General features: G+C 47.2%; 1 protein-coding gene across 4 annotated transcripts in view; it reads right to left on the bottom strand.

Moving 5' to 3' along the window:
- Positions 1-12,618, bottom strand: part of MAP7D2 (MAP7 domain containing 2) — a 101,340-nt gene that overhangs the window by 42,278 nt on the left and 46,444 nt on the right. For all 4 annotated transcript variants that reach the window (XM_070366645.1, XM_070366648.1, XM_070366646.1 and 1 more), the window contains exons 2-3: positions 6,445-6,522; positions 4,863-5,026 (exon numbers count right to left, since the gene is read on the bottom strand). In XM_070366645.1, coding sequence (XP_070222746.1) covers positions 4,863-5,026; positions 6,445-6,522 — 242 coding nt within the window. The remainder of the gene's footprint in view (positions 1-4,862; positions 5,027-6,444; positions 6,523-12,618) is intronic.

Below are 12,618 nucleotides of genomic sequence, written 5' to 3'. Positions count from 1 at the left end.
CTTTCACCTCAGAGTGAATTTAGTGTTGAGTGGGTTATGGGAGACTGCCTACATGCCAGAAGGACCTCACAAGATAGTTGCTCATCTATTTGGACACTAATGAGAACTAAGAACACCAAGACTGATCAGCCAGCCACATCACTGAACAGCTATCTAGGGGCATAACCATAAGGGAATGCCATACGCAGTCAGACCTACTCCTGAGTCAATAAGTTACCTTTAGAAAAAATATCTGTCATCCATCCCCAATCCACTGAGCTGCTCCAAACTCTACCATGAGAGATTAATTCCTTTGAACCATAAGCAGGCTTATGAAAATGACATTATCCCTGAGAGAAGACACAATCACTTTGTGTCTTCCACTTTGGGGGAGATGATGAAAAATAGGCGATAACCAAGGTCTCTGGTGGCTCAGTGGTAAATTCGACTGCCAATGTGGGAGATGTGCATTTGATCCCTGATCTGGGAAGATCCCCTGGAGAAGGAAATGGCAACCCACTCCAGTATCCTTGCTTGGGAAATCCCATGGACAGAGGAGCCTGGCAGGCTCCAGTCCATGGGGTCACACAGTCAGATGTGACTTAGCAACTGAACAACAACAAACCAAGCTCTATGGTGAGTGGGCTTATAAAACCCAAAGTTGTCAGAATGGGATGATGCTTTTTCCAAACATGTCAAACCAAAACTTCACTCTTATTAGAGGTTAGTCCTATTTGGTCCTGTATTACATAGTATGTGTGTGGATCTTTCTGTTCGAACCTTCCTGTGATAAGACTGTAAAGAATCCTAGATTTAGAGTCAGAAGATATGAATTCAAATTCCACTTCTGCCTGCTATCTTTTAGCCCCATGATTCTGAGTAAATCATTTGATGCCATCCTTGGGCATTAGTTCCCTTGTCTATAAAATGGGGATGATATTACCTATATTACAGGTCATTCAAATTTATAAGATAATAGCAAGCATAATAAGTCCAATGCTAACTGGATCCAAATTTGATGAGGAGGATTATTAACATGGCAATTTTGAGCAGTGGTTCTCAAACGTAAGTGAGCTTGCATCAGAATCCCCTGGAGGGCTTGTTAAAACACAGTTGCTGTGCCCCACAGCCAGAGTTTGAGTCAGCAGGTCCAAGGTGAACATCCTGAGAATACATTTCTGACAAATTTCCAGGAGATGTTGATACTGTTGGTCTTGGGATGGTACTGAGAACCACTGGTTAGAAGAAAGCTTGAGCACAAGGGAGCATGTTGAGAAACTTCAATCACATCAGAAGAACAGTATTAATAAATATCAGAGCTGCATACTGCAAATCCTGCCAAGTTCTAGCTCTCCTGAGTATCATCTGATCATCAACAGAGGATGGTGAAAGGGCAACGTAGACTCTTGTCCCTAGAATGTTCTCTCCCGGGTGGGGCTTAGCAGAAGGAAGGAATGAGGGCAACTTACCCTTGACCCCTTGAGGTCTGGCCCTAGATATGCCTGGATGAACTTAACAGGAGAACCACGACCAGGGTGATGCTCTGAGTTGGCCAAGCAGTATAAAAAGCCTGTGGCAGAGCTCGGCCTGGCCACTGTTACCCAGACAGCTGTCTCAGGCAGGAGTAGAGGGCTGACACGCCTTCCCCGTTGCCCTTACTCCACGAATTCTGGAAGTGATAGAGTGGGGACAAGCCCCCAAATGGTCCTAAGCAGGGCTCCGTGGAGGGCATTTTTCTCTGGAAACAGACATGCACATCTGGCTGGAAAGCTATGTAATCACCATGGCCCTATGCCAGCCAATGCCCTCTAAGAGCAGCCAGCTCTCATCTTAAGAAGTTTTCATTTAGTTGAGTTCAGAAAGGTCTTGTTTTTACAATCACCCTGGTGGGTTTTGTTAGGTATCAAGCAAGAAGAAGATGAGAAGTTGTGATGTGTTAAAGTAACTTACAGAGATGAAGGTACTCTTTGAAAGAGGCCTTTCCTGGTTATCTGTTTAGCAGGAGGAACAAGGAGTTGGTTCCGAGTCATGAAACTATACTTCCCTGAGTGGAGAAAGGTGAGTATACTGTGCTGTCACCCTTAACCCAGGGAGGTTAAGGTTCTGGTTCCAGAAGCTTGATGCTTGGGAGCTATGTGGCATGTAAGGGTTTCAAGAACCCACCTTGAGGAGAAGGCAGCCTGCAGCAAGAGAATGAGCTCAAGGTCAGGCTGCCAAGTGGACACTAGACTCCCCCTTCCCTAGGACAGGCCTGCCTACCTTCTAGCCTTTGACACCTCTGGGAGCTTCTGTGGTGTCAGAGAGGAGGTATCCACGCCAAGTCTGGGGCTCACCTGCACAGATGTGAGGTGTTACCAAGAGTGATAGCAAGACCAACAACCCTAGGAACCTGGAGCCAGGGCAGAGCTGGTGGGGAGGTGAGGAGTCAACAGGCCTTTTCTGAGCTTCTAACATCAGACTGGAGAGGCAGGAGTTGGTGGGGAACACACTTTCTAGCAAACTAGAGGAGCAAAATGGAGTGAACCATCTTCCTATAGAGACTTCTCCCTGGTTGACAGAGATGGGCCCTGACAGAAAGGACTGAGATAATCCTGGCATTGTGGAGTGTCTCCACAGCCACGTGCCAAGCAGAGAGCAGCCCTCGCAAAAGATCTCCAGCGAACCATGGAGGTAAATGCAAAGGCTTTCCTTCGGAAAGGCTCCCGCAGCAGAGAGCTATCCATCCCCTCCAAAGATCCCTCACGAGAATGCCAGTCAGACCTCAGCCCCAGCAGAGCAGTGATGACCAGGCTGTATTTGCAGAGTCCGTGATCTCCACTGAGGTCTCCTGGGGCTCTAAGGACAGGAGCAGGTGGGGCAGGGAGCCTACTGCTTCCTCAGGTTGCTCTGCACCCATGGGAGGCCCAGCTCTCAGTCTTGCGCTGCTGCGTCCGAGGAGAAGGGGATGCAAGCTTGGCATGTGTTTGCCAGCCACAGGCAGGCAGGCTGCCCCAGTGCCTACCATCATCACATAAGGGGTGAATGGGAGCAGACAAAGCAAATAGGAAATTAGCCCAAGCACAAGCACTACCAAGTCAGCTGCATCAGGACTAACCAGCTGGCATGACATTCCCTCATCTGCAAGAGACTGGAGTCCGATGTAAAATGATTGACTTAAAATGCCTCTGGCACTGTTGTTCAATTAAAATAAAAGAGTACAGAATGCCTCAGAGGCGGGCCTGTATGGTGCTGTCAGGTGTGGTGCAGGCTAAGGAAGTGTCTCCTGTGTCTCTGAGGCACCCTGTCCTGGAAATAGCAGTGACAAGCATTCCCTGCAATCAGCAGTCCTGCAGGGGTCAGGAGTGGAAGTGGAGGGAGCAGGGAGCTGTGAGCCAAGGATGGGAGTATAGGAAGAAAGGGGCGAGCGAGTCCAGCAACTCACGACAAATGCCCAGGCTGGGAAAGGAGAGGTCCGTCCTGGTCACTGAAACAGCCCAGCTCACTGTGGCTTTTCTCTTAGTCTCCACACCCTGTGCCACCATCTTTTCTGGGTAGCTCTCTCCTGACTGTGCTTCAGCCAAGGTCAGCTGAAGTCAGTGAAGGGAGCAGTTATTCTGCACTAGTGCTTTGCCGGCACTTTTACAAAAGTCACCTTCTTTAACTCCTGTGACCACCTCTCTGTTCTGGGCTGAGAAGAATGAGTTCTTAGAGGGGCTGTGGGACTTGGCCTTGGCTGCCGGCTGCTTAAGTGGGAGAGCTGGGGTTTGCACCAGGAGCTCACAAAGGCACATAGGGATCTGGCTGAGACAGCAACAGTGAACTGTGACTAAGACCTTTCCTCAGGCCTCCATCTGCTAAGAGGAACAAAGAAGTTGCCACTTAAGCCTGTCTGCTGTGGCCAAAGATGGTTCTAATTGTGTGTATGTGTGCATGATTGTGGGGGTTTTTTAAGTTAAAAAAAAAAAAAGACCAAAGGCTAAAGACAGTGATAATTCAGAGATTTAAAAGAAATACTGAATTTATACCAACATCTCTGTATCTTATGGGCTTCCCTGGTGGCTCAGATGGTAAAGAATCTGCCTGCAATGCAGGAGACCTGGGTTTGATCCCTGAGTCAGGAAGATCTCCTGGAGAAGGGAATGGCTACCCACTCCAGTATTTTTGCCTGGAGAATCCCATGGACAGAAGAGCCTGGTGGGCTACAGTCCACGGGGTCGCTAAGAGTCAGACACGACTGAGCAACTAACACTTCCACTTTTCACTCTATCTTACAGTGCTGGCAATTAACAAACCTCTATATTGTTCATACTAAATGATGAGTCACTATACCTTATGAATAAAAAATGATCATCACCTGATACAAGGCTGTGATTATACTCTTAAAATATACTTGTTAAGAAAATCTATACCCCAAATATGCTTTCTAAATATACTTTCAGAGTTTAGTAATAAAGGACTCTGTCAGGTAATTACATTCCATTTCTTTTTTAAAACATAACTAGAGAGAAAGGATGATTAAAGCAAGACCTGCATTAAAATATAAATAGACTAGCATGTTTGTATTGGAAGGTAGGCTATTTGATTTTCCAGCAGTGACTACAAGATCACATTACCCTCTACACTCACAGCCCTTCCTCCAGCCTCGTGTCTGCCCCAGAAGCATGGATGCCTCAAGTAACCCCCAGATGGATGTCACTCAGTCCCCACCCATAATCCCCTCTGAGTCTTATCATCAGAGAAGACATCTGAAAGAGGTCTTGGAGTCCACCAAGTCCACCCCCTGCACTTCAGAAACAAAGAAATTAAGGCCCAGAGAGGCCAACCAGCTTATCTGAGGTCACACAGCAATAAACTGCTAAGTTGAATGGATCTGTCTCTTTGCTCCTGTTCCGGCCAGCCCTCACCTCCTCCTCCCGGAGCTTCTGCTTCCTCTTCTCCTCCACAGCCGCCCTCTTCTGCTCCTCTCGCTGCCGCTGCTCTTCCAGCTTCTTCCATCGCTCCTCAATTTGCTTTTCATACTGGAGCTTGGCTCTCTTCTGTTTCTCCAGAATTTGCTGCTCCCGGGCAGCTGGGGGAAGGAAGGCAGAAAAAATGTGTCATTACCGGAGCACCCCATGCCGTTTGGCTTAATACCAACAATGCAGAAGTGAGACTGAACCCCAAAAAGGAGCCCAGAGGGACTGTAGGCTGCAGTAACTGAGAGGAAGGGTTCTGGCACCTCTACCACTAGCTGGGTGACCCCAGGCCTATTAGCCACATCTTCTGTCTGCCTCAGTTTCCTCCTCTGTGAGGTGGGGATGCACAACATCACAGCGTTGTGGAGACCGAATGAGACAACGCAGGGAAAGTAGAGAGTCACTGCCCCTACACGTGGGAGCTCTGTCTGTCATCACCATCAAGTCAGACTTGTCCCAATGGCTATGCCACGTCAGGGATTGAGAAATGAGAGCTATCAGGGTATCTTCATTCAGGACACATTAGCTGTATATACACCACACACCAGATGCTGAACTGAGTGAGAGTAAACAGAAGAGGATGAACAGGACTGCCTTCCTTCTTGAGACATGTACTAAGGGGCCTTAACTCCACCTGGCCAAGCAGGCAAGGGTTCCCTGCTGCTGCTGCTGCTAAGTCGCTTCAGTTGTGTCCGACTCTGTGCGACCCCAGAGACGGCAGCCCACCAGGCTCCCCCATCCCTGGGATTCTCCAGGCAAGAACACTGGAGCAGGTTGCCATTTCCTTCTCCAATGCATGAAAGTGAAAAGTGAAAGTGAAGTCACTCAGTTGTGTCCGAATCTTAGCAACCCCATGGACGGCAGCCCACCAGGCTCCTCCGTCCATGGGATTTTCCAGGCAAGAGTACTGGAGTGGGGTGCCATTGCCTTCTCCAAGGTTCCCTGGAGTATGCAATATCTGAAGTGACCAGGAGGAGGCAGTCAAGGAGAAGGATTCACAAGCTCCTCTTCCGTCTCAGTGCCCTAGGGAAGCCACTCTCTACCTACCTGAGGCACCCTGTGGGGAACAGCCCTGATGCTTCTGTCCACAGCCTGCAAGGTAGGACAGCCTTTCCCAATAGGACAGCCTTTCCCAATTGGTTCCCTGTCCTAACATAGAAATGGCCTTCTGTGTCGATTTCCTCTGTTCCTCCAAGGATGGCCCTTCAGCTGCCCTGGGCAGAGGTCACCTGAAGAGGGGGGTGGTGTGCAGAGAATGTCTCTTGTTCTTCAGCACCCTAGCCACAGCCGTAGTGCAGTGCCAGTAACAGAGCTTCAACACATGCTCAGTGAGTAAATCAACCGCCCTGAGAATTATGTAATATCTGTGAACAGACCAGTGGTAGTGATGGTTTGCTCCCAGTTTTCCACATTGACCTAGCAACTGTCCCAGTTCTTTTCTCATTTAGTCACAAATTTCTAAGAGTCCTGAGAAAAGACACCATCACATCTCTACTCCCTTGGACTTAAACAGCCAAAGTGCACAACTTACCAAGACATTTTTCTCTTTCTTCTCGTCTTTCTTTAGCTAGTCGTTGTCTCTCATCGGATTTTAAAAATCCTTCCATGCCTACAAGAGAGAAAACACGATCAAAGACTTCACTCTTCCCATCTTCTGAGTGCCAGGGGGCGCTGGGGCCACACCCTGGGTCTGGACACATGCACACATCAGCATCAACATCACTTCACCTGCAGAGTGAAGTGATCCATCACTCCCTACCACAGGGGAGGATGGCCCAGACCTGAGAGTTGAGGAGCGGTAGCTGTGGCTGTCATGCTCACCCGCCAAACTGGGCTCAAGTGGCCCCAGGCCAGCCCTGGAGAACTAACCTTCCTCCTAGTTCTCTGGCTCCAGGCCTGGTCCCAGAGGAGTCAGAAAACTCAATAAGGGACAGGCCTGGCAACATGCAGAAAAGCCTACCAGGCTTCCCCTGGTCCGGCTCACAGGGGAAGGCAGATGCATAAAAGAAGACACGATTATTACACAAATTATTGTTATTATTAGGGCTTCCCTGGTGGCTCAGACAGTAAAGCATTTGCCTGCAATGCGGGAGACCCAGGTTCGATCCCTGGGTTGGGAAGATCCCTGGAGAAGGAAATGGCAACCCACTCCAATATTCTTGCCTGGAAAATTCCGTGGATTGAGGAGCCTGGTGGGCTAACAGTCCACAGGGCCACAAAGAGTCAGACACGACTGAGTGACTTCGCTTTTTTACTTTTATTATTATTAGTGAACATTCAACTTTCTGGAAGAAGACAACTGCTGAGGGGCATGTATGAGTGAGCTGGAAAAAAGTAACACTCAAGTTTGATTTTGGTTCTACTAAGTTTGCTCACATGTCAATCTTAGCATTTTAGAATCACAAAGAAGGAATATAATGCACTTCTGTTTACTTGTTATTTCATTTTGTTTTATTATCAGTACAAGAAATAAAATGGAACAAATGGCAATTCCCCCCTAAAATGTCCGGGAAACATCCCAGGAGCTCCACATCTCCACTCATCTTGTACAGGACCCTAAAGGGCTTTCTGAAGCAAAGATGAAATGATCTTCCCGGTTGTTTTAGGATTAAAAGTAATTTACTGCGCTTGCTCTGATCATTACTGATCATTTATTAGTATTACTTACACAGTGGTCAAGGACCACATTCTGGAGAAACTGGCTTTAGTGCTGCTATAACCGGACTGATGTGCCCAGTGCCTGGGTCTCTTCTGTGGTAATATCACAGCTGACTTCACAGCATGCGCCTTTCAGGGGTGTGCCTTCTACTGCCCAGGAGAGGGGCCTGGAGGCTTGGAGTGCAGAGCAGCAGCAGGAATGCAGATAAGGATGGATGTGATAAGCTCTGGGTTGTCACAATTCCCCACAACCATCTAATTCTGCAGCCTGGATTATGCAGCAGGGATATTAAAGTTCAAGAGAGAAGTCTTGGAAAATCAACTCAAGTGCCACTTCCCATTAAAAAAAAAAAATTGAAGTATAGTTACCTTCCAGTGTTGTGTGTCACTTTCAGGTGTACAGCAAAGTGGTTCAGTTATACACGTACATACACACATATATATATTGCTTCATATTCTTTTCTACTATAGGTTATTACAAGATACTGAATATAGTTCCTTGTGCTATACAGTAGGTCCTTGCTGATTATCTATTTTATATATAGTAGTGCATGTATGTTAATCACAAACTCCTATTTTATCTCTATCCCCCTTTCCTCTTTTAGTAATGATAAGTTTGTTTTCTATGTCTGGAGTTTATTTCTGTTTTGTAAATAAGTTCATTTGGTTTTTGTCAACTCTTAATCATTACGATTAATGATTAATGGCATCACCGACTTGATAGACATGAGTTTGAGCAAGCTCCGGGAGTTGGTAAAGGACAGGGAAGCCTGGCGTGCTGCGGTCCATGGGGTTGTAAAGAGTCAGACACAACCGAGAAACTGAACTGAACTACGATGGTACCAATGACACGAACAGCATCAAGAATTTAAACGCCCAACTTCTCAGCTCATCAGTGCTGCTCTCCCAGTCTGACCCCTTTCCCTTACATCCCCTGAACTTGTATGAACTCCACCCACCTTCAAGAGCCCACAGTTTCCCAGATCCGTGAAGCTCTGTGCTCTCACATTGCTTGCAGAACCCTAATTTCATTCTGCTTAGCTGTAGGGCACTGTCTCCCTGCAGGGAGTGAGGGCCTACTGAGCCAAGGGCAGATCTGCATCTCTGGGTCAACCCGCTTGGGCCACATCCTACCCCCACAAGCCTCAAGGTGCACACACAACACTCAAAGACAGGAATGTGGTCAGTGGTAGGGTAGAGGGCAGAGAAAGCCAGATTTCTCCATGATGATCCTTTAAACATTCAAGCTCTAGTCTCTACCTTAAGCACTTGATTAATAAGGATTTGTTCTGTGTGAAAAGCTACAAAGAGAAGCCAACAACCCCTGGACAGATGCTGGCAACAGCACCACTTCTATTTAACAGCTCAGGCATGACCTGTCACCCTCCAGATCTAAGATGCAGACTGAGAACCACTGAAAGTGTTCTTTGAACAGAAGAAAAAGAGGAAAAACTGAGGGGAAAAGGCCAAGCACATTTGAAATTGGCCATGATACCTTAAGGCTTTACCAACAGAAGGATGGCTGTTGCAGAGATATGCATGAGTTTAGGCTGCCCCCTTGTGGGCACTTGTAAGAGTCACACCCTCAAATTATTTTTCAGAAAATCTTCATTATCAGGCTCATAGTCATGACCTGCTTCGTCATAACAGGAGGCTACAATGTACGAAACAAGTCCACTGCTTGAATTTACTTGGCCCAATCACCCCATGATGACAGACGTACTATTATGACCCTCATCTTACAGGTACAAAAAAGGTACACAGAGGTTAACTTGTTCAAGGTTACACCATCAGAAAGTGGAGATGCAGATTCCAACCTAAGAACCTGACTCCAGGACTCACACTCTTAATCACTGCTTTCTCATGTGGCAAAAGAGGAAACGTAATAGCTCGATCTCAGCACTGATGAACGAATGCTTCGTGGCTTTCTGAGACTCTATCATACACAAGGAACAAGTTCCATCCTTGTCCCAAGAATGCGTATGCAAATTCGGAGAGAAGTGCAAGACCAACTCATTAGAGAAGTACTGATTAAGCACTACTGTGAGCTGGGCACTGGCCAGCTGTGAACAGATGTGCTAAGTATTTGCTTCCTCTTCAAACTGATGGTTTGGAAATGTTTGGATGCTGCGTGGGGAAAGGGGATAGCCTGATGACCCCGGGGGCAGCCGTGCCACGGAATTTTGCTTGGGCCCCACTGAGGGGGAGGAAATGACTCAGTCCAAGGTGGGTAACCTAGAATCTCTATACGCTCTCACATGGCAGTGACAAGCCATTCTTCTCTGTTTAAGATAATAAAGATTAAATGCAATGAACAATTCTGTTCCTCCATCACACTGGGCCTGTTTCAGGCACTCACTAGCCACATGAGGCTGTCAGCCACCGTACTGAAAAACAGTGAACCAGGAACCTCAAGGCTCACTCTCGTGATTCACACGTAACTGCCCTGGGACACACACAAATGAAGAAGAATTCAGCGTCCAATCAAGGTTGAGTTTTGCTAGGTGAGTAAGACTGTGGTAAGGCATCATTCTTCTACATAGCATCTGCCTCTCCTGATTAAAAGAACTGTCAAGCAATCATTTCTAGAATATCCATTTGAGGAGAAGCCAAATAATTATATCTCCATTTCCACCTCATGATCCCTGATGAACCTCTGGGGACCTCTGCCAAGAGGTTCTACCCGAAGGATGAAGGGGTACAGCACAAAGCAGACAGCCCCTATGTGTCTGGGGGCGTGGACCTGACCAGTTAGCATCGCTGCAGCAACACAGCCTGAGAAGTCGAGGTAGACTATGATTCACAGGCCCAGAGCAAGTGACCTTAATATATGAATGCTAACACCACCAGGAGACTTCCACTAAAGACATGGGTATGTATGGGTGGGTGGGTGGGTGGGTGTGGGTGGGGGGGGGTGTGTGGGTGTGTGTGTGTGTGTGTGTGTGTGTTCAGTTGCTTAGTTGTGTGCAACTCCTTGTGAACTCATGGACTGAAGTCCGCCAGGCTCCTCTGTTCCTGGGCTTTCCCAGGCAAGAATACTGGAGTGGGTTGCCACTCCCTTCTCCAGAGGATCTTCCCAACCCAGGGACCAAAGCTGAGTCTCCTGCATTGGCAGTGATGACTTGAGCCAGGGTTAGCAACCCTAGCTTTGAGAGCTACTATTGCACTGAGAGTTAGTTCAGTTCAGTTGCTCAGTTGTGTCTGACTCTTTTGTGACCTCATGGACTGCAGCACGCCAGGCTTCCCTGTCCATCACTAACTCCTGGAGCTTGCTCAAACTCATGTCCATTGAGTCGGTGATGCCATCCAACCATCTCATCTTCTGTTGTCCCCTTCTCCCACCTTCAATCTTTCCCAGCATCAGGGTTTTTTCCAATGAGTCAGTTCTTCGCATCAGGTGGCCAAAGTATTGGAGTTTCAGCTTCACCATCAGTCTTCCAATGAATATTCAGGACTGATTTCCTTTAGGATGGACTGGCTGGATCTCCCTGCAGTCCAAGGGACTCTCAAGAGTCTTCTCCAACACCATAGTTTAAAAGCATCAAATTTTCAGAGCTCAGCTTTCTTTATGGTCCAACTCTCACATCCACACATGACTACTGAAAAAAGCATAGCTGTGACTAGACGGACCTTTGTTGGCAAAGTAATGTCTCTGCTTTTTAATATGCTGTCTAGGTTGGTCACAGCTTTTCTTCCAAGGAGCAAGTGTCTTAATTTCATGGCTGCAGTCACCATCTGCAGTGATTTTGGAGCCCAAGAAAATAAGTCTGTCACTGATTCCATTGTTTCCCCATCTATTTGGAAGTGATGGGACACCCCATGAAGTGGTGGGACGGGATGCCATGATCTTTGTTTTTTGAATGTTGAGTTTTCAGCCAGTTTTTTCACTCTCCTCTTTCATTTTCATCAGGAGGCTCTTTAGTTCCTCTTTGCTTTCTGTCATAAGGGTGTTGGCATCTGCATGTTGGAGAAGGCAATGGCACCCCACTCCAGTACTCTTGCCTGGAAAATCCCACGGACAGAGGAGCCTGGTAGGCTGCAGTCCATGGGGTCGCTAAGAGTCGCACACCACTGAGCGACTTCACTTTCACTTTTCACTTTCATGCATTGGAGAAGGACATGGCAACCCACTCCAGTGTTCTTGCCTGGGGAATCCCAGGGACGGGAGAGCCTGGTGGGCTGCCGTCTATGGGGTCACACAGAGTTGGACATGACTAAGGCGACTTAGCAGCAGCAGCAGCAGCATTTGCATATCTGAGGTTGTTGATATTTCTCCCTGCAATCTTGATTCCAGCTTGTGCTTCATCCAGCCTGGCATTTCACATGATGTACTCTGCGTATAAGTTAAATAAGCAGGATGACAATATAAAGCCCTGGCGTACTCCTTTCCCAATTTGGAACCAGTCTGTTTTTCCATGTCCGGTTCTAAATGTTGCTTCTTGACCTGCATACAGATTTCTCAGGAGGTAGGTAATGTGGTCTGGTATTCCCATATCTTTAAGAATCTTCCAGTTTGTTGTGATCCACACAGTCAAAGGCTTTGGCATAGTCAATAAAGCAGAAGTAGATATTCTTCTGAAACTCTCTTGCTTTTTCAATGATCCAGCAGATGTGCTGGCAATTTGATCTCTGGTTCCTCTGCCTTTTCTAAAACCAGCTTGAACGTCTGGAAGTTCACGATTCATGTACTGTTGAAGCCTGGCTTGGAGCATTTTGAGCATTACTTTACTAGCGTGTGAGATGAGTGCAATTGTGCAGTAGTTTGAGCATTCTTTGGCATTGCCTTTCTTTGGGATTGGAATGAAAAGTAACCTTTTCCAGTCCTGTCGCCACTGCTGAGTTTTCCAAGTTTGCTGGCATATTGAGTGCAGCACTTTCACAGCATCATCTTCCAGGATTTGAAATAGCTCAACTGGAATTCCATCACCTCCACTAGCTTTGTTCATAGTGATGGTTCCTAAGGCCCACTTGATTTCACACTCTAGGATGTCCGGATTAGGTGAGTGATCATACCATCGTGGTTATCTGGGTCATTAAGATCATTTTT

This window comes from Bos mutus, chromosome X (genome assembly GCF_027580195.1).
Source record: "Bos mutus isolate GX-2022 chromosome X, NWIPB_WYAK_1.1, whole genome shotgun sequence".
NCBI lineage: Eukaryota > Metazoa > Chordata > Mammalia > Artiodactyla > Bovidae > Bos > Bos mutus.
Note: the sequence above shows the minus strand (reverse complement) of the source record. Positions and strands in the feature narration are given on the sequence as shown.